The sequence below is a fragment of the Sceloporus occidentalis genome, unplaced genomic scaffold (assembly GCF_023333645.1).
Source record: "Sceloporus occidentalis isolate IW3139 unplaced genomic scaffold, rSceOcc1.0.p SCAF_5, whole genome shotgun sequence".
NCBI lineage: Eukaryota > Metazoa > Chordata > Lepidosauria > Squamata > Phrynosomatidae > Sceloporus > Sceloporus occidentalis.
This window is the reverse complement of record NW_028316985.1, coordinates 116,832,943-116,855,996: the sequence shown is the minus strand read 5'-3', so window position 1 is coordinate 116,855,996 and position 23,054 is coordinate 116,832,943. Positions and strand designations below refer to the sequence as shown.

Below are 23,054 nucleotides of genomic sequence, written 5' to 3'. Positions count from 1 at the left end.
AAATGTTCATCATCTGTACATAAATTTAATTCAAATTCACTTTTTTCTCTTTCAAAACCAAAAAACTTTTTATCAACTTTAAATTTTTCAAACAATCATTTATAACTGTACCAGTGGAAGTCAAATCCATCCTTAACAAGATCCTCTTGGGTTTTAAATTTAACTTTGTAATTATTGCACTTCAATAAATCTCTATAAGTAAACCATCTTTCATAGATTTGTTTATCTATTTGATACAAAGCTTCTCTAATAGAAACCCAGAACAGATAATCGGGAGATAATCTGGGTGTCTGCTCCATATATTTAAAACTGCACACTTTACAAAATGATTATTAAAGTCTTTGTTTGCTTATTTGTAACTAAGAAACCCCATTAATTTGAATTTGTTTATTGTCATTGGGAGTAACACTGATTTTAGGCCAGTCTTGTTAAGCAAATAAAGCAAACAACACAAATTTAAGGGATTATCACACAGCTGAATAAAATGTTTTACAGTTGCCAAATGCAATCTTCATTTGGGTGAACACTGGTGTTATCACACGGCTTTTCTCCTCAATACCACCACCTGGGTACAGCCCAGCTCCAATGCTGGTCCCTGAACTCACTTCGGCAGCCATTTTTCAAAGTCGGGAGCTTTCCATCTTTGAAAAATGGCCACCAAAGCGAGTTCAGGGACCTGCATTGGAGCTAGGCTGTATCTGGATGATGGTTTTGAGGAGAAAAGCCATGCGATAACACCAGTGTGCAGCTCAAATGAAGATTGAATTTGGCAGCGGTAAGACGCTTTCTTTAGCTGTGTGATAATCCCCTTAGATTCCATGATACTCACAATGGCAATTGACTCATTGAAATGAACAGAACATATTGCTTACAAATAGCATAATTGTGTTGACTTCAAAGGGTGCACTCTAGCTAGGAATAATTTTAGATATAGTGTATCATTCCTTATTGTGGGTGTATAATTTATGATAGTCTTGGAAACAACTGCACTCCTGGTCATCCCTGGCAAGGAGCTTCTAGATGGCAAAGAGTATTAGTGATACAAAACCTAAGTGTTCACCCACCCCTTTTTATGGCATAAATAATTAAGAGAACTATGTATGCATAGGTGAGCTGGTCATTTTGATACACCTATGGTTAAGCTGGTTTAGGAGTCTGGGAAACTTACAATTGGGCTGCTGAAGGCTAGTTGCCTCATGCTTGGCATACCAACAGCACTGGTGCTACGAAACATGCGACTCATAGACTTCGAACTTATGAACACACTTGATTTTCGAGGAAATCGTGACCTCGATGAGTGCTTCAAAGAACAACGTGAAGCAAAGAATGCTGACTCATCATCTTCTGATTCATATTCTGATTGATAGGTTTCGAGTCTCTTGGCTGTAAGGAGAGAAATAACAGTTTTCTAAAGAAGAAAATCTACTACTTGTCTTATCTTTTCCCATGGGGAGATTCAATGCTTGTGTGTACAAATACTTCCATGCTCAGACAAATGAGTCTGGACTTCATTTTAAAATGTAAATAATTTTATTTAGTCATGAAACCTGGCTGGTTTTATGATTTAGCAGCTAAAAAAGAAAGCATAGGACAAAAAGCTCTTAAAGATTGTGTGAAGCTTATCGTTCTGTACCGTATGTAGAGGTATCCTGCTATATATTGCATTTGAAAAGCCCAAAGAGGAAGGGCATGCAAAGCAACAGAAGAGGGTATCTGCTGCAGTTCTTTTCCCTGCAACACAAAGACCAAAGAGGAGCAAGAAGGGAAGAATACTGCTACAAAATAATAAACCCTTTGGAGAAAGGTTGGTATAGTAGTGCATTCTTCCAAAATGGTTTAGTCACAGGATAAATGCTGGAGGACTAAGCAGTAGTCTCCTACCTCCAGGTAAATGTAAAACTACTGTGTTTTGCCAGTAGCAAAGGCCTCTGAGAGAGGAGCCCTCTTCTCCTGGCATAGGTCAGCCATCAGGATGACCCAGGCAATTTTTTGTTTTGTAATTAAGTCTGAAACCAGATCAAAATGGGTCTAGATATTCATTCTCACCTAATGGTACTTTAAGACACAACACAAGCTTGGCCTTCCCAGCACATTATGACAGCTCTAACCCATCTTTCTTGAACAGAGCTCAAGAAGGCACACATAGGGCTCCCATGCAATCTTGACTAGCTTTACCAAGATTCTAGTACTGCATGCCTTCAGACTTCTATCAGGAGAAATAAAGCATTTGTTGGTGTGATCCATGAGGGCTACCATAACAGTCATACTGAATTCTGTCGCCAGGAGGATATTTATGCAGAAGCTAAGTACATTTTAGGGTTTTAGATTATGGTCCAAATATTTATTTATTTGCATGGTCCAAATAAAATATCCACCCCCCCAGTCTTCTCTGTGGGGAGTCCAGAAGATGCACAACCCAAACCCCAGTTCTGGTGTGAACAGTACAGATGATGCCTGGCCCATTCTGTACCAAAGCCAGGGAATAACTCCCCTGATAATATATTTTTTAAAAAAGCTCATCTTTTGTTCCAGATGTTGCCAGACAATCCAGAGCCCTCTGTTGTGATGCATTACAATACATCCCACTGTGCCACCTGGCATGGCTGCAGCCACGGCAACTCGCTTGCTCTGAGATCAGAACAAAGTATCCAGCCATAGTATTGATGCTAGGTGCTTCATTCTTACCTCAAAGGGAGCAAAACACAGTGATGGTGGCTGCACTGGATGGCACAGCAGGATGTATGTGTGAACTATTGTCCTATTGTCAAAACGGAAGTGCCAAGTAATGGGAAGGGGGCAATGGGGAAACTCTAGATCCAGAATACTGCCTCTAGAGGATTCTGGCCCACACAGACAGAGCCTATGTGTATGTGGTGTCTCTAAACCAAAACTACTACCCCAAACACCATGCTTAAAATGGTATTCCAACATCTCACAGAGGAAAAACTGGGTCACATGTTGTCAAGCAACATCAGTGTGTGGTCAAGATGGGAAAAGTTATTTATGGCCTGTTACAGACTGCCAAAATAAAGCTGCTTCGGGTCTCTTTGGAGATATGCTGTTTAAACGATGCATGCACCTTAAGAGTCCGGAGGCCGCGCCAAAACCACACTCCATTCCTTAGCACTGGAGGGCAGCTTTGGTGCAGCTTCCGCATTCTTAGGATGCATGCATAATTTAAATAGCATACCTCCAAAGAGACCCGAAGCAGCTTTATTTTGGCAGTCTGTAACAGGCCACAGAGAAACAGCACACAAGCTAGGAGAGACTTCAGCAGTTTGCTTTTATTTGATTCCACTCTCTCCTCTTCTCTCCCTTCTGCCGAGTTAACCAAGTGCAAACTAATTTGGCACTTAGAACTCAGTTTGAAATTGAGTTGAAGTACAATGAGGATAAAGAAGAAAAATGGGAGAAGAGAGAAAAACAGTTGAAAGATTGGGATGATGAAGAATAACTGGGACTGTTCTTAATAAATCAGGAAAGTTGGAGAACCTGATGGTACCTCTTGAAGTTTAGAGTCCCAGCATGTCTTAAGCTGGCCCTGTCGATGTTCTTGACTTGAATGTGATGTCTGGAATATTGTTCCAGTAATGCCAATTGAACTTACATCTAAATAAGGGTCCAGCATTGCAACCAGTATATGATTAAGATGACATTAACTATAGCAGAAGCATAGGGATAGCAAAGGATTGAAAATAGTGTAACGGGCTGGACATCTCCCTATATGAGCCAGCCCAGGCTCTGAGAACCTCAAGGGAGGCCCTTCTTTCCATCCCATCACCATCACAAGTACAGTTGGTGGGGACATGAGAGAGGGCCTTTTCCATGGTTGCCTCTAGACTCTGGAAATCCTTGCCCAGGGAAGCCAAGATGGCCCCTTCTTTGTTATCCTTCCGCCGGCAGGTTAAGACCTACTTGTCTAGACAAGCTTTTAAAACAGAAAGTTTTAAAGGCAGGTGACGGGGTGCTGTTATATTGCTTTAATGTATTTTAAGCCTTTTAATCTTTTAAACTGGATTTTAGTATTGAATTTGTTTTAATTATTGTAGTAATTTAATTATATTTTAATATACTATTTTTGTATGTTTTTAACTGTATGGTGTTTTTTAATGTTGTAAGCCGCCCTGAGTCCCAGCTTTGGGAGAAGGGCGGGATATAAATAAATACAATAAATAAATAAATAAATAAATAACTTCTGACATATAAAATTAAATATAGCTATTTGCTTATTTTGGCACTGTAGGCATTTAGAAACTTCCTCCTCCACTTTAGCAGCCACAGGCAACAGCAAAAGCAAGAGGTTTATTAAGTTTTATACCTATGGTTAGGTCTGTTTTTGAAATCATGGACTAGAATGAATGATGTGCTTTTTGAAAATATTACGTTATAGATATACAATATGCTGCAACCTCCCCCCCGCTAATTTATAATTTCGTCTTCCTAATTTAGTTTATTGGTTAGAAGTATGATAATTCTTATCATAGATGTTTGTGTTGCTTTCATCTTAGAAACTGACAAATTGCCTGTGTTTGTGTCATTGCATCTTGCATTTGCTTTTTACTAATATTGTTAAATCTGGCTGGTTTAATTCTGTCATGGCATACTAGAACAAAGCTTTTAACAGTTATTTTCATCTGGATCCGTTTGTTTCTACAGTATAATTTTAAATGATTTCTCAGTAAACCAGCAGAGGGCATCACTGGATTCCTAAATAAGATCCCCAAGATGTGCTTGCCATAGTTTATATCCAGTTCATATCAGAATGAGTCATCCTTTGTTGCCATGGATTCCACTTGTGATTTTGTGTAGATTGAGGTCTTGCTGCCTGAAAGGGAAAACTTCTTCACTGATCATTGGGGAAACTAGAGCAAACTATAAACAATGGTAGAGCTACAAATAATCATTTTTGACTTATCACACCCTTTAATAAGAATGAGTGTGTGTATGTGTGTTCCAGTTTTGCCAGAGACCACACACACATATGGTATGTGTGTGTGGCTGTACTGAACCTTACTGAATCAATGATACCATGATATTCTTTAAATGCAAAGGTTGATACCCAAAGAAGCAACCTAAATACCATGAAAGCATCAGATCTGGTCCTGTTTTGGAAGCCAAGTAGGATCAGGCCTGGTTAGTATGTGGATGGGAGACCACCAAAGAATGAACATCATTAAGCAATAAAAACAGGCACTTCTCTTTCTCCTCCTCCTCTTCCTTCCAGGACTATTTGTTTAACTAACCTCTGAGAAGGAGGAAGGTCCTAATTCAAGCTACTGAAGGCAAAAGGCAGCGAAGACAATGACAGCAGGTAGGTTACCTTGCTGGCTTCATCTTACTTATATTCAGGATTAGGCTCTAATTAAACATTTAATACCTTGTTACCATACTAAAAGTGTTGATTAATCATTTTGCCTCAGGCTTACCATTCTCTTCATGGCCATATTCCTGCCCTGCAATGCTGCATCTTCGAAAAACCATTTTATTCTCAGTGAGGGTTCCAGTTTTGTCAGAAAAAATATGTTCAATCTGTCCAAGGTTCTCAGCAATATTTAGTGATCCACACTGAATCCTGGTGTCTGTGGGCTCATGGTATAAATCAATGTCATTCTGGATGAAATAAATTTGGCCCAGTTTGACAAATTCAATGGAAACATATAGAGAAATTGGGATCAAGACCTGTAAAAGTAAAAAGAAATTGATCTGGAATCATTTGCTCTTGAGATACTCTCATTTCCACCAGAAAAGGTCTGGAACACAGCCACCAAATTCAGTTTGTTCCGTGTTTAACATGTAATGGGGAACAGGTGGCCCTCTGCATATTGTTGGACAGCAGCATCATCCCTCATTGTTGAATGTGCCAGCTAAAGCTGAAGGGGATGGCAGTCCAAACACATCTGAAGGGCTATATCTTGTCAGCTCAATATATGTGAAGTGACATAAATCAACCAAAGTGAAAAATTACCTGAAGTAAAATTATCATAGTCCAAAACATTAAAAAACCTCCCCAAGTTGGATCAGGCTGTTTCCCACTGCTATAGAGCGGGGGCTTGAGATTATCGCTTAGCCAAAATCCATGACCTGTGAAAAAGAAGACAAAGGAATATAAAAATGGTGGCATCTTTCTGTGCAGTGACATAAGGCTATTACAGAGATCAGAGTGTCAAATTGACTATAATAAAGCTATCTATTTCTAAGCAGAAGTAATACAAAAGCCATGTAGGCAGCAGTGCTATGTAGACTTACTAGGAAGTAAAACCCAGGCACTCTGACTACTGAGTGAATGTCTGTAGAAGGGCCATGCAGCTGTAAAGACTTCCATTAGGAAGGTCTGATAATTATTGAAACAAGGGTGGACAACTTCTTATGGTCCAGGGGCATCCAATTTTGGCCCCACAATTCAAAAATAAGTAAATACAAAACAAGTAAATAAATTAGTTTTATTTAGAAGCTTATAAATAAATGTGAGAAGAAGTGGTCACAAGTCTACAGATTCTAAACAGAACTTCCTTGAAGGAGTAGTAAGATAAAAGCTATGGGAGACCGAAAAGTTTTGACATATGGCTGGGGAAGGCTTCAATGCAATAACATTAAGACTATTCAGATTTCAAAACTGCACCCACTCTAAAATGGAACCCAGTCATACTTTGCATAATCAAAGAAAAATATAGTGAGAACTAATACCGATGCAACCCTTTCTTCATTCAGTACATGAATACAAATAGAAAAAGTCTTCACTGTTGTCTTCAATGTATTCCATTTAAAATAGAATAAAATAAAAACAACAACAACAACAAATCAAGACAGTGGACTACAGCTTGAAGAAGTGGAAATTGTAGCTGAGGGATTTTGGGAGTTGTATTCCAGAAAAATAAATCAAGGAGAAACCTTTTGAAAGCTCTGACCGGGAGGCAAGGAGTGCCAAAAGTGGACTTCATCTCCCAACAGTCAGATTTTTGACTTAACCACACAAGACAGTTGAGAGTAACTGCGGAAGGATCATATCTGCAAGTAGGTTATCAGAATGAAGTTGAACGCAGGTGACTTTGAACAACATGGTAGACAAACTGGTGTGCTTTGCAGATATTTAGGACTGTAACTCCCAATAGCCCTCTAGCATGGTCAACGGTAATTAAAAACAACTGTTTGTAATTAGCTTATCAAGAGTCATTATTAGAAATGACCCTGCACCTCCAATCAGGCACGGTCTATGGTCTAGTTTAGGGCTAGCAGTCTAGAGGTGAGCAGTGAGGGTTAGTAAAACCTGTGCTTTAGCAAAAACATACTCAGATTGAAGACCCACAGCAAAGCTTAAAAAATTTACTTTTTGACTACAACTCCCAGAATGCTCCTGCCAGCATGGTTGTATGGCCACTTCTTATGCTGACATGGAGATTTTGTAGTTCTTTCAAACTTTAAGGCAGCTGCTTTACAAAGACCAGGAAAAACTCTACTGACTCCTTAGGCCATGCAACTCCTGCTAAGGATTCCCAGACAACTCTCTGCCCATCTGTAGTGGTGTAGCAGAAAGATGTGGTGGACTCCTAGCAACACCTTGCCCCCAGAATACTATACACCATCTGAAAATCCTAAATGAATGTAGAAAGAAAGAATGCTCTACTGTGTTGATTAGATCTGAACTTACCCACTGCCCCTACAGAGCACATCACAAAGAGAAGCAGAACACACCAGAGGATATCTCTGTTTACCATCTTCTCTAGTTTACTTCGTTTATAACGGCTTCCTGTGTTGTTTAACATGGCTTTGGTTTCATGACCTTTTCACAAACAAAAGAGATTGCATTTTAAAGATCCAGTCTAAAGAAAAATTTCCTCCAAGCCTAAGAAAAATAAGATATGTGAATAGTTCTCACACTAAATAATTCAATTCTGTACAATTTGTCTCTCAGATTCTTGGTCAGATGGATCAGAGATGGGAGGAGAAAAGCCTAATAACCTATACCCACACTTTGGACTAATTGCAATCTCACCATGCTCCCAGCTAGAAAGAATCAAGATAAGTGTGAAAAAAGTGCAGAGGATCAATATGACTATACATGCCAGAGAGAGTGGCTGGGTCACATAATGGATTTGGGATGTTGGGCAACAACATCGAGCTAAGTGAGAATGGAAATACTCAAAGAGTCAAGATAAGATAGTGCCTTTCCACATGCCTTTCCACAGTATAAGAGCAAGTTCAGCTCCTAATAGTTCCTTTTCAGCTATGGAAATTTCTACAGAGAAGCTTGCCTAGAAATGTCTATTTCTGCCCAAATAATGTCTACACAAAAAATTCTGAGACTTTTAACACATACAATTTTTTAAAAGCTCTACATGACTGCTTAAGTACCGTCTATTACTTCTGCAAACTGATGATAATGGATGATGATTTACAACCTGTTCTAATAATACTTGCCTGGATAAAGTAGGGTACATCAAGCTGATGGAAAAGCTTAAGCCAGCAAAATCAGGAAGTGATTATCTCTCCCATTCTGCATTGAATCCCCTCCCCTCATGTACCCCAAATACCTACTTTGGAGGGCTGGGAATTCTTCCTAGGCCAGTTTCCAGGTAGTGTCAAAGGCTTTGGGGTGTGTGAAAGTTATGCTGTGTTGGCACCAGCATGATGTTGGGTTTAGGCCTTTGTATGGAAGGGTGGTGCAGAAATATTTAAAATTAGTAGGCATACTAAAACCAAGAAACAAAAATCTTATTATATTTAATACACACACACACACACACACAGGGCCCAAACAGACAGGCCAAATTTAAAATAAAGCTGCGTCGGGTCACTTTGGAGGTATGCTGTTTAAATGACATGCACATCTTAACAGGTCAGAAGCTGTGCCAAAACTGCGCTCCAGTCCTTAGGACGCATGCATCATTTAAACAGTATACCCCCAAAGTGACCCGAAGCAGCTTTATTTTGGCCTGTCTTTTTGGGCCTATATTCAAGGAATCTTAGAAACCTCTTGCATGCACTAGACTATGAAGCGTCAATGACATTTATAGGACCTCCCTTCTAATCTGGCATTAAAAAGGGATAACTGTTATAGTCCAAGAATACTCTTCATCACACTTGAAGCTTTGCCATGATCACAAATGACAGCTTCCTTCTCTCTGATTCTCTGGCTGTGCAAACCAGCACTGCCTGACCAGTGAATGCTAACCTGCATACACCACAATACCAACAGCAGCTTCGGTATTTCTGACAGTGCATCCTCGCATCAGCAAGTTATCCTTACTCAAACCCACTCGTTCATTATTTGTATGTTCACTGCAAAAGACATAACACAAATACAGCTGTAATTATCACCTATCCATGATATTTTTCAAGAAAAATGTATACATGCTATCCAAGGGTTACAGGTGGGCTTTCCCAGGTTTTCAGCATATACTGCAGCATCTATGGTTAGATGTTCTAAACAGCGCATCAAAGTACATTGTACCTCAATTGAAAAGCTAGCTGTGTGGAGCTTTGGTGTGCATGGAGTTGGTGTGTGTGTGTGTGTGCATCTTCAAGTTACCTGTCAACTTGTGGTGATCCCATGAATTTCACAGGATTTTCTAAGGCAAGGAATACTAAGAGGTGGTTTTGTCAGTTCCTTCCTCTGAAAAATAGCTTATAGCACCTGGTATTCATCAGTGCTTTCCTGTCACAGTATTAACCCAGGCTGACCCTCCTTAGCTTCCAAGATAAGATGGGATCTTTTACCTTTAGGGTATTTAAACTGATAGAAAAAATCTGACCAGGACACTTGCAATGGAAGACTTTGTGTTGTATTTTAAAATCTGCATTAAATCAAATGCATTGATATATGAAATGTAGCATAAAAATATGCAAGGGTGTAATTTGCAAAGCTGTAAAATTGCTCCCTCCATGTAACATTTCTGCACCCTCTGCGAAATTTTCCTTCTTCCCCTAAATTTCTAGCATTGCAGAGAGTGAGACACTGAAAATTGTTCACACCTAGACCTGTTATATTTATTTTATTTTATTTATATCCTGCCTTTTTCCCCAGAGGGACTCAAGGCGGCTCACAGATAAAACCTTTAAAATTATTATAAAATTCAAACAATTAATATTGTATATATAAAATCACTTAAAATATACACAATATAAAATATAATATAAAACCACATAAAATATACTCAAGTTAAAAACATACTAAAAACCCACCTGCTCCATAAAACTACCCCGCTATGCATTATCTATAGAAAGCCTGCCAGCATAAAAATGTTTTCACTTGTTGGTGAAAGGCCAACAGGGAGGGGGCAAGCCTAGCCTCCCAAGGAAGGGCTTTCCAGAGGGTGGGAGCAGCCACCGAGAAGGCTCTCTCGTGTGTCATCACCAGGTGAGCCTGAGATTTTGATGGGAACAAGAGAAAGCCTTCTCTTGCAGATCTTAGGGCTCTTGCAGATTCATATTGGGAGATACGGTCTCTCAAATAGTCTGGACCCAAGGTGTGTTTATTGCATTTGCATTTGTTTTGGGAATACTGCCTTTCGCTTTTTCGGCTACTTTAATTGTATTGTAAATGTTCTATCAAAGTTTAAAGTTTCTGCAGTGCTAGAAATGTGGGAACTGAAGGAAAACTTTTATGGAGGCAGAATGCTCGTTTAGAGTAAGGTCCTCATTTTGCCCTCTCCCCATAGTTATACCCTTGTAACACATTTGTGTAAGACAAAGGCAGGTTGCTAAGCCTAAGTACTTGCATTTAACTCAGATTAGTCACCTCTTTGCAAATGTAGGAATCTCCTCTGATATTGTAGACTGTTCGTGTTGTTTAAAGGTCACATGGAAAGTGAACACATTCGACAGAAGATTACTTTGATGAAGGAGTGAAAGCCAAAGTCCTTCTTGAAAGCAGTCTGCCGTGCATTCCATCCCCACACTGCACATTTGCCTCTAATAACAGCTAGCAGGAGCTGTAAAGTAGCTGGATTTGTCTGGTGGTCCTTGCTTTCAAATGAATTCTGCAAGTCTTAGAAGAAGCAGTGCAAAAGCTTACTACAAATCACTTACATAAAACCTCGGAAATAGTTGAGATCACTGCTGGGGGTCTCACATATAATTCTGCATGAAAACGTTTCTGGGTCTATTTCAGTGGCCTACATAAACACAGGAAAAGAGGTGGGGAAAAACATTAAATGTAGACATGGAATGGAGCCAGGCTGAGAATGCATGACTTGCCAAGGTCGCCCAGTGGGTTTCCATGGCTGAGCAGGGATTCCAGCTTTGGTCTCCTGGAGTACTAGCCCGACACTCACACCACCGCATCATGGTGGCTCCCTCATATAAGTAGAGGGGTTGTTTTTTTCCAATCAGAAGACTCCACCCATCCGTAACTCTTTTGACTATATATTTTATGTAAAACACACAAAACAACACACAACATGTAATAGCTTCTATAACATCTGACCAGCTGCTGGATTTACACCTCAGAGGTGCAATAGATTGGGAGTGGGAAAGTGTGATTCCCAAACCCTTCTTGTAGTCTCTCAAAGCCCCTGATCCCCTCCAAGCTCCTTCTTGAGGGATGAAAAATGCCTTCTAAATATGGTCTGGAGTGGCTGTTCTCCTTAAAACACTGCTCAAACTAGACAAAACCCCAAGGAACTCAGACATATACTTGCAGTTACCTCTGCGAGCTATTTTTGTGCTTGATAATGTGTCGGTATGAAAACTGGCCCTTGATGCAGTTGCCCAGACAGTGATGGGAAGTTACAGTTACTTAGCTGTCAATTTTCCATCTATGAAATTAACATTGTGCATACTGTATCTGACAGTCAGCCAGCATGATGTAGTAATTTGAGTGTTGGACTATGGCTCTGGAGACCAGGGTTCAAATCCCTGCTTGGCCATGGAAAATTCCTGGGTGACCTTGGACAAGTCCCACACTCTCCGCTTCAGAGGAAGACAAAGTCAGCCCCCGCTCTGAACACATCTTGGCAAGTAATCCCATGACATGTTTGCCTTAGGGTCACCATAAGTCAGGCACACAACAACAACAATCTCACAGTGATAAAAATGAAGAAGTTCAGTACTCAGATAACTTTTGAAATGTGACTAATTGCTAATAACAACGCTCATTGCTAATAATGATGCTCATTGTTGATAATACTACTTCCTCACTGCACTGGATAAATGTTTATACCTACCAAGTTCAGCGGGGACTCTGGAACAACACATGAGGCAAAAGGGTTTTTGCAAAAGTAAATAGCTTTTGTGTAACTTCTCTCACCTCATTTCATAGGAAAGCACTTTCTCTGAATACATAGTGTGTGTGTGTGTGTGTGGGGGGGTGTCTCATGTAACAAAGGACACAGGTCATCTAACAGGAGTCTGAAATCAGATTCAAAGGGCAACAACGACAAATGTAAAGCTGTTCTATTAAACTCAGTGGAATGTGGGCAGTATCAACATGCTTTCTTCAACCAATACTTAAAATAAAGCTAAATATGTACCTGTTCTGCAAATCCTCTCACCACCTGCTTCTGTTTTAGATTGGTCTCTCCATCAAGGCTTGATGTTTCAATGTGACATATCCCATCTCCATCACTAGAATATAACAGCACTATGTCAGCTGGAATTTCCTCATTACATGACAATCGGATAAAATCACCGACCTTAACATCCTTCCACATCTTTTCTAAATATGCCTGTTCCTTCCTGAAAAAAAGCAAAAAACTATAAACAAAACATATAATTAAAAACAATAAATAAAAAGAAAACTCTTCAATTATAGGCAATTATATCATTAAAATTCATTAAAATAAACCAAAGTCTCTTCTCAGGAGAAAATAGAGTCAATTTGGCTTTTCATGAACAAATGAGAACAAAATGAGATTCTCTGATACTGGCCTGGAATATAAATGAGGAGTCACGGTCATTTACTTTTCCAAAATACCCATAGCAACAAAATATTAAAATATAATGGAGGTAGAAGGTGATGTTCAAAATATTCCTTGAATGAAAAGCTAATTTTCTGCTAAGACCTGTAATTTTTAAAAATGAAGTCAGTAAAAATGCAGGATTACCATGCACACAAAATAATGCTTTGACTGCACACAGCCTATGTATCTTTCAGTAACAGGACTATGAATGCTTGATTCCCCTCAAGGATGCCTTTGGCATCACTTTGAAATTAAATCCACATGGATAGAGTCCTATATATGGAGGCCTAATCTGCACTATCACACTACTGGTCCTTCATTGAGAGATAAAAGACCACACAGATCCTGGCAGGCCATACATAAACCTCATGGTAACCTACCAGAGAGGAGATTGGCCATTTTGGTTGGGGGATTCTGGGAGATATAGTTCAAAGAGCTATATTCCCAAATTTTTGGATAAATATTCTCTTCCAGATGGCCAGCATTCTTCAAATAACTTTTTATTGTCTGGATTAAGTTTCAGTTTTTTAGCAATAGCAACAGCATACACACTTCTATACTGCTTATCAGTGAACTCAGCACTCGCTAAACAGTTTACAATCTGTAAGCCAATTGCCCCCAACAAGCTGGCTACTCATTTTACTGATCTACAAAAGGATGGAAGACTGAGTGAACCCTGGGGCCCCGGGAACCGAATTTATAATCTTGGGGCAGCAGTACAGGCATTTAATCACTGCATCACCAGAGTTCCCTTTTTGCCTCCAGACTTTATCATATGACCCCCATTCTTGCCATGATCAAGTTAGTGAAAGTTGATTTGAAAGTCCTACTGATTTAGGAGCCATTCCATATCACACATCCCTTCAATAGTATGACTGTACTGTTGATGATCCTGCACACTCTCATTTGTCCTCATCCTTAACTCTGACTCCCTGCTTTATGCCCTACCCAGCGTGCCTTTCATTTTCATTTGTGTGTGTGTTTTAAACACAATTCTGGAGGTATGCTAACAGGGTTTAACAAAATATATATATATATATACACACACACACACACACACACACACACATATATATATACATACATACACATACACACACACACACACACACACACACACACACACACTAGGCTGTTCTGGAATGGCAGGGGGCTGCAGGAGAGGAGGAGGCATTGCCACGAAGTGACTGTCCAATCCTAGAACTGCCACAAGAATAACCTACCGCACCTGAGGACTAGCACTATACCAGTATGATTGGGAGCTTATTGAAGGGTTTTCCCCATCAGTGACAAGGTATGGGCTAACCACACTTGATGGATGAATCAGCAATGAGAGGGAGATGACTCATATGATAAGTATTGGTAAAGGTGATACTATCCAGCTTCCGTGGCGGATTAAATGCCGTGTGTGATAAAGTCCTCCCTCCCTATCCATTCTTGAACCAACATCAGATGCTGATTGATCATTTCCGTTTATTCTTTAGTATAGGATAACAGAAAAGAGAATGGTGTTCTGTATCCTCAGGATACAGTTAGCATCTTCGTCCAAAGCTTTAGATGAGATTATCCACTGGTTTCATGTATATATTGAAATTAAGCATGGAACACAAAATGGAACCATGTAACACCCTAAGAGGAAAGTCTAGAACAGCAATCTTCCAAAATGATATTACTAGACAAACTCTCCACGAATTATTAGAACCACTGAAGGCGACAGCCTGATAAACTTATCCCTGCTTGATTGCCTAGAAGAATATCATGGTCAATGATATAGGAAGCCTGAACAGTCCAGGAAAACTGATTCATTTTTAGTCCTATCACCAATCTCCTAATGGAGATCACCTACAGCGGTGACTGAAACAGGTGCTATGCTAGACTGAATCCAAATAATCAGTTCCAGGAAATTTTGGGAGCTGAAATGAGATCAGATGCTTACATATGAATAAGAAATTTTGACATACATATATTTGCCTCAAGTCAGAATCTGTTAGGATGCAAGAAGTGTTGCTTGCTTTCAAAAGGAATAGCCATGATTATTACATTTCTCAGAGGCAAAGATGGTTTCTGATGTACTTACCGATTGTAGACTAGGGTGATTAAATTGTTTATCTTTTTATCCAATCTGTATTTTGAGTAATCCTCTAGGCCATCTTTCACTGCAATAATTGTAAGAACCACAAGGAGAGGAATCATTGTGATTTCTTTCCTAAAGGCTTCCACGGCTGGAATCCAGTTTAGCACAGCTATGAATAAGAAGTATAAATTTGCAGCTCTGGAACAAAGCAAAGGAACACATGCAGGATATGGACATCAGCCACTACATGTTAAAATAAGATGTCTGGAATGGGATATGATACATTTAATAAGGTGGCACATAATCTATTTTTTTATATTTAATCATATTGCTAGGTAAACTACCACGAATGTACAAAGCATATTAAGACTGTGCATAAATTCCACAAAGCTAAACACAGAAAAGTTTTCATAACAGTGCAGCAAGACCTCACTGGAGGAGGAACAAAATGGTAAAGTCTCTTTTGTGGAATTTCTTTTCTGTATTTCTACATGTTTTGTACCTTTTATTTAGGGTTTAAAGATTTTCAATAAAACTGAGAAGCACAGGCAGAAGAGTCCTGCGATCAGCTCCTGACTGGCACTTCACTGGATGCTTGGAGTCTTTGAGACAGTGCATATATATCAAATTGAATATATAATCTGTTTTATTGTTGTATGCATACAAACACACACACACACACACACACACACACACACACACACACACACAGAGAGAGAGAGAGAGACTAGAACTTAAATTGTGCTTGTGCTTGCAAAAGTCAATTATAGTTGGCCCTAAAGAGAGAGGTACAAAACTGAATTATCTCATAGGGGTTACAATTGCATCCTAACCAAAGTATGGTTTGCTAGAATGTCACAAGCCACACTTAGAAGCCATTGCTTGTTATTAGCCTATGAACTCTGTTTAAAAAATGTGGTTTGCCATTACATTTGAACCCAGCACTCTGATTTGTCCTTGGCTTGTTTCTCCAGGTGCTAATTCTGAAATATGAGCTGCGATTCTCTTGAAAATAATATCACCTGCGAATGCCTTTTTGAAGGGGAACATGGAAAAAGGGACTCACTTGTTTCATTGCCTCTCAGAGTTGTGATGAGTCCCTACTCTCTCTCTGCTTTTAAAATAAATATGTCTGAAGCTCCACCTCTTCAGTTTATTCTTTTAAGGTGTTTTGAATATTGTTATTAACATTAAACAGGTTTTTTTATTATTTAATTTGTTTTCATCCATGTTTGTTAGAAAGGTCATGGTGGTGGGTGTGAGATAATAAAAGCATAAATAAAGAAAATAAAGCAACAAACTATTGCTAACATAAAGATGGTTTAGTAAGAAGTGCAAACAGACTACAAATGTCCTTAAATAGATTAGTGTCTGATCAATTCCCTTTAAAATACAGTCCTGCTCCAAGGATAGTTACACCAGCACATAAAAGAGAAAAAATGAAATGTAATATCCACGCCAGTGGCTCATGGATAAAGAACTACTTTACCAGGGAGAGAACATGGCTAGAGAGCCAGGTATAAAATAAATGCCAAAATCACTATCATTCCACTGGAGTGATTATGTTATTGCAAATTGCTGCTGTTGTGAATGGTCCTTGTGCAAATTTTGCACAGATTTAGTTTAAATTGAATTCTCAGACTGAACATTTTGCATTTCTTTGCAATGTTTCTGTTCACCTGAGGTTAACACTTCAGGTATCTGACTCCAAAACCCTTTTTGTTAGCCACATTTTTCTCAGCTGGTTTTGTTGAAACAGACTAATGACGTATTAGTTGTAATGGAGGAGTGGGAAACCATGGCTTTCCAAAAATTTTGGACTGCAGCTCCCATCAGTCCTAGACAACACAGCCAAATGATGAGCAGTGCTAGAAGAAACAATGCAAGAACACTGACTGGGCTATTGCTGTTCAAACCAAGGCTATCTGATTTCACAACCATGTACCTGTGAAATTGTTCATATAAGTTTCTTGGTATGAAGCTCCATATTCTGTACTTTGTAGTCCGTATTCTGTTTGACCTATAATGTTTGGTTACTTTTTCATATTCTTCTTTAAAATGCCCCACACATGGTATAACTATCCGGTGTTTACTGGTTATCTTGGCTGGCTGCTGGAATTTGTGACATTGTGGAGAATCAACTTCCATTTGGGACCTGCTATGATCTCTGGCTTCCACAGATGATGAGGGCCCCAGCAACATCTTCCCCAGCGAGGTGACTGTTGTGTTTTCAGGGAGGGTCTGTACACCAGGCAATGTCCTTTATTTAACAGCATTTTAAAACATAAGAAACAAAGGAACAAAATAAGTTTGGCAAAGTGTTTGATTTATTAATTAATGATTTTTTCTATCCCTCTCTATTTCCAAAATCTCAGAACAGTGTACAATGAAATGAGTTTTAAAATATTAAAGTAGTAAAAGGTAATGTACAGTCTAATACACAGTGAACTATATAACAATTTAAAATATATCAAGATAGTTAATACCATGTACATTTCCAAATTGAATAGAACATTAGACTATCCCCCAAGGCTTTAAAAACATGTTTTAACTTGCTTAATGGAGGCAGAGTCTGCACCAAATGCCCCTCAAGTCTTATTTGATATACACATTACAAACAGGATACATTCAGAATTGCCAATGAAGATTTAGAAAATCCGGTGTACATAGAACCAATTTGTAACCTTGGTGGTATCCACACAGGCTGGAATACATGGGACCAGCCTGGAGTATTCTGGTCCTGGAGTTGTCCTGAATTCAACTTGTTACCAGGGCACTCTGTTGTGATGCCACCTGGCTGTTCACATGGATGTCCTGCTGTACTGCCATTGCTGCCATGCACCACTCACTCTGAGATCAGTACAAAATGCCCAGCATTGATCCCATGGCTGGACACCTCATTCTTATTTCGGAGTACATGATGCATGGCAGCATGGGTGGCACCAAGTGGCACAGTAGAGTGTGCATGTGAACAGCTGCTCCGCTTCGCAGTGGAGGGCTCCAGATTTTCCAGGAAGATCTGGAGCAAATGGTGAATTATTTTAAACCATTTTAAAGATGTTGTCTGGACAATTCACACAAGAAGCAGGGATTGGACCCTGGGTCGTCCAGACTCCTTGCTGTGGGAACAGGGGGAGGGCTTTTTTTTGCCCGGCAGACAGGGCTCAAATGAGAAATAAACTTCAGATATTAACAATTTAAAAGTCAACAAATATCAGATTTAAGTAATATTGTGGCCCAAGAACATTGCAACACTATTTATTTGCCTTTTAGTTAATATGTTAGGTTAGACCAGTGCTTCTCAATTATTTTCTGTCATGCCCCCCTAGGAAGAAGAAAACATTTCGCGCCCCCCGCGTGACTGTAAATAGTATCATTTGTCTATAAAATTGTTATAAGTACACCTCTGCATAACAGAGCCTCGCGCCCCCCTTTACGGAGCCTCGAACCCCCCCTGGGAGGCCCGCCCCACTATTTGAGAAGTACTGGGTTAGACCATAATGATTTCTTCTTTTCTAAAAAGGTTCTTAAATAAGGGGCTCTACAGATCTCCTCAAAGGGGTAGCCTGTAGCTGCCCCTTTTTGCCAAGGTTTGGGGCTGCAGCAAGCTCTCACTGCAGCCCTGATTTGGCTTTTTGAGGGTGCAAAAAGGAGCCGCAAAAGTGGCTACTTTTTGCGCCCTTGAAAGGGCGCCAAAAACACAATGGCATGACACTGTGCACCATCTGGAGCGGCATGCAGCATCAGGGTGCCCTGGGAGTGGAGTCAGGTGTGCGTCGTCAGGACTCTATGCCCTGACTCTGCCCCCAGACAGGCCTTTCAGGCCAGTCTGTGAAGGCCTAAGATACTTTTCAACAGCTTCTTTTTCTGTGTTTGCATTTGACTGGAGAACTTGGTAGGCAGAGTAGAGGAGCACTGGCCACAGATTATAATACTAAAATCCTAATTTTGCTAAGAGTGCAGAGAAACACCAATGTTGTAACTGCAATTATCCTCATTGACCTCTTACACAGTTTAGCCCTCCTTTCCCACAAAACCTGCTTCTTTCCATCAGAGAAGAGGACCAAACTGGCAGTCCCCAACCTGAATAGTTCTTAGTCCTTTCCCCTTCCCTTTCCTTCCACATGGCTGTGACAGCAAAAGTAGATAGATAGCTACACGCAGACATAAGTTTAAATATACTTTATATTACATTACATTTTTTTATATTTTCTTGGTCACATTGGAAAATTTAAAGTTAGAAAGTCAATTCATCAGTGCCTTGTACCAAGTTTCCAGAATGCGTTACACATTCCCCTCAGCCATCATGGTTTGGCAGAGACAGTCCCAGTTAACACTGTCATTCCACTTTTCCAGCCACTTTTTAAATGTCCTGGTTTCTCTCTCTTCCTCCCACTTTCCCCCTTTGTCCTGAGACTGTGCGGCTTATCGCTCAGCATTTTAAACTGGCTCGGGCTGGGCCGCGGGATGGATGTGGGGATTATCACACACTAAATAACTGCCAAACCACCAACCCAACTTCTAAAAAGTACTGGTGGAGTGCAGCTGGAACCCGGGCTGATGGGGGCTGGTGATTCAGTGGTGATTTAGTGTGTGATAATCCCCACCTCCATCCTGCATCCCGGCTCCAGCCCGGGAGGCTGGAGCTTGTTTAAAATGCTGAGCGATAAGCTCCTATAGCAGTTGCTACAAACTGAGTTTAAAGTCTCAAAATAGTTTGCACTTAGTTAACTCAGCAGGGGGAGAGGAAAAAAAAGGGGGCAGAATCTTGCCCTTTCCAGTAAGCTCAAGCAAAAGAAAACTGCTGCACCCTCCAAGCTTGTGTGTTCTTACTCCTTTTGCCATCCTGACCACATTCTGATGTTCATTGGCCACATGTGCCCCAATGTGAAATATTAAAGTGCTTGGTTGCCCTCTTAATTTTCTTGGGAAAAATAGCAATAAACTACAGTACCATAAATGTCCTAGTACTTTATAGAGGAAAAGAAGAAGGAATTCCTTTGCCTCCAAGCTCAGGGTGCATCTACACTGTAGAAATAATGTAGTTTGACACCATTTCAACTGTCATGTTTCCATCCTATAGAATCCTAGGATTTATATTTTTGTGAGGCATTGGCACACTTTGGCAGAGAAGGCTAAAGACCTTGTCAAACTACAAATCCCAGGATTTCATAGGATGGAGTTACAGTGCTTAAAGTGGCGTCAGCCTGTATTATTGCTACAATGTAGATGCATCCTTAATATTATCAGAAAGATATATAGATGGATCACACAAGGCTTCACTATATCATCTACACAGCTACTATAGTTTTTTGTGGGTTTTTCAGGCCATTGTGGGGAGGGTCGGGGGGGGGACTCCATTCTCCCCTTTCCCAATTTTTTTCAACAGAAAAAAGAAAAGAAAAGGAAATTGCAAGAAATATAGTACTTGAATATAGTACTGTGTAATATCTTGATTTCTTTCTCCCTTATCCTTTTTGCCTTGGCTTCAAATGCCCAGACATTTTTATATCTGTCAAGCAGGTGAGCGGGTAAAACTGGTGCAATAGTTTGAGTGTTGCATTAGGACTCTGGGAAACCAGGTTTTGAACCCGCACTCAGATATTGAAACCTATTAGCTTACCTTGGGAAAGTCACACTCTCTCATACTAAGACACACAGAAACCGAAGATGCGCACTGTCCCAGAAACCACTGGCTATGCTAGTTTGGGGATTCCAAGAGCCGAATTCCAAAAAGCAACTTTGGTAGGTGCTGTTTAGATTACGGCAAAGCTTGAACTGCAAATGCCTGTCTTATATACAGATATCATACCCTCCAACTATACTGATTTGGCAACAGATACACATTAAATTCAAGTCAAGTTTGTACTCAGCAGAGTCTTGCCCTTCCCAGTAGGCATAGGCAAACGCAAACTGGTGCAGCATTTCCTAGCTTTCTGTTTGTCTTCATTAACAACTTTCCCCATTTTGATCACACTCTCAAGTTCCTTGGCCACAGATCCGTGTTTTTCAGCTATTAAATGTCTGGTGGAGTAAGATCCGTGATAAATATTAATACATATTTAACATTAATACATGTTTAAATATTAAACATTGTTTAATTAAAGATTTAATTAAATATTAAATATTAATATACATTAATACACTATGGAAAAAATAAATCACTTCTCACAGCACTTACATATAGCAATCCAACTGGCCTTGCAAAAATCAATGCCAGCACCAACGTTTAGGTGACTAGGCCACTAGGATTTTTCCATTCCTTTTACTGCTATAGCAAAATGTGAGCCAATTTAAATGAAATAGCATCTTACCACTTTGGGATCCACTGAGCTCCAAAGCTATTTTTATGCAGCCAGGCTTAACTGTTGCTGTTGGTGATATCTGCAAATGACAGAAGGCACTTTCTAAACATTATATGAAACAAAGAAACAAAAGTTATTACGGTCCTTTTTGAGCCCTAGGGGGGCATGAACTATATCTGGTTCTCATTCATTCAAATATGGCCACTGCTAGGTCTATAAAGATGAAAAGCAATTCATGGAGCCCAACATTAGAGAATAAAACGTGATGAATACCCTTTCTCCTTCCCTTTTCCCACCTGCATAGTGGCCAAGAAGACATAGTCCTATCCTGAAGGTGGTGGGTCTGGAATGGATGAGTGCTTGCTACAGGGAAGAAACAGGACAGAGAGGATTATGGAGGGCCCTTATGGGAAGCAAATGAAAAAGGCTGGCAGTGGAGTCTGACAAGGGAGGAGAGAGACTGAGAGAGAGAGAAATAGGTAGAGTACCCTGTGTCGATTTTTTCCCCCAGAAGAAACAGCATCAAGGTTATAGCTTATGGCTCTCATGGAGATAACAGCTGTGGGGCTGTTTGGCATGGAACTGTTGGCCACTGAGATTGCTAAGTTACAGCCAATTCTTTTTCAGAACCATCAACATCAGAACCATCAATTTCAGAACTACCTACTGATTTAACATTCTAAAAGAGCTAGAAAGGTCAGTTATGCAACCACAACATGGCTGCCGTAGGAGTCTATAGGTTCTATCGTGCACCCTTCAAGTCTCACACATTTGTCTGTAACAATCTGTCCCAGGTTCTTGACTCTAGGGAAAAAAGTGACTGAGAATGGAGGAAAAGTCTGAATCTTTCAAGAAACTGTACAAATTAAGAACAACTTTTTGTGGGTCTATATTCTTGCCTTTCGTGCAGACCTAATCTCTGTATCTCTGATTTTCTGCATCAAATAAGAGGTGTCAAGCTCTGTTTTGTTAATACCAAAAAATCTCACCAAGTGTACAGACCTAGTTTCTTTTTGTTGGCAATCTTTTGAAAGAGAAAAGGCGCACATGTACTGTATCACTGTTTAAACAGCAGTTAAAATTTGTGGAATAGGCTCAGATTTTTTATGTATTTATGGAAGATGCAAAGATGCAAATTCTTCTTGGAAGAAAAATGAGTTATTTGCTCATACTGGGTATCTTGAGAGCGCAGGGGAACATTTTATTTATTCAAAAGTTGAAAACTAATCAAATAAAGGAAACCAGTATTAAAAGAGAAATCTCAAGTGGATCCCTGAGGTCTCACAAAAACAGATTATTATTTGAGCTACAATGGAAAAGACAGTGAATAGCTGTGAATAAAGTATTTATATTTGGACAGAACAAAAGATTCCAGTGTTGAGTTGGATGGCAATAAAGTCTATGATTGTTTAGACTTCAGTAGGTTACTCAGTCTATCATAGTTAGCTCCTATTTTAGTGATATATATGTGCAAGAAACTATGCTGACACTTTTAAAAAAGTGAAGCACAGAGTGTGGAAAATTTAAAAATTAGGAATCAGAAAATCAAAAGCAGGGAAACCTGCAAACCAGTTATTTACATAGAACAATCTGTACACATCAATGGGGTTAAATTACCATGGAGAGATTCGATCAGGATAAATGTAGTGAGAACCTTGATTCAGTATTGCATCATTGAGTCACCCTGGATTTACTTGGCACAAAAACGCTAGTGTAAATCAGCCCCTATTTAATGGAGCTAAATCCATTCCAGAAACAACCAGTTATATTAATATGTCC

At 39.7% G+C, this 23,054-nt stretch overlaps 1 protein-coding gene across 1 annotated transcript in view; it reads right to left on the bottom strand.

The window, feature by feature from the left end:
• Positions 1-23,054, bottom strand: part of LOC149312704 (phospholipid-transporting ATPase VD-like) — an 80,858-nt gene that overhangs the window by 53,113 nt on the left and 4,691 nt on the right. Inside the window, exons 2-11 of the mRNA XM_089525194.1 lie at positions 21,285-21,354; positions 16,916-17,230; positions 14,974-15,168; positions 12,468-12,672; positions 11,026-11,111; positions 9,170-9,276; positions 7,646-7,777; positions 5,966-6,081; positions 5,427-5,679; positions 1,169-1,383 (exon numbers count right to left, since the gene is read on the bottom strand). Coding sequence (XP_089381320.1) covers positions 1,169-1,383; positions 5,427-5,679; positions 5,966-6,081; positions 7,646-7,777; positions 9,170-9,276; positions 11,026-11,111; positions 12,468-12,672; positions 14,974-15,168; positions 16,916-17,172 — 1,566 coding nt within the window. The 5' untranslated portion in view covers positions 17,173-17,230; positions 21,285-21,354. The remainder of the gene's footprint in view (positions 1-1,168; positions 1,384-5,426; positions 5,680-5,965; positions 6,082-7,645; positions 7,778-9,169; positions 9,277-11,025; positions 11,112-12,467; positions 12,673-14,973; positions 15,169-16,915; positions 17,231-21,284; positions 21,355-23,054) is intronic.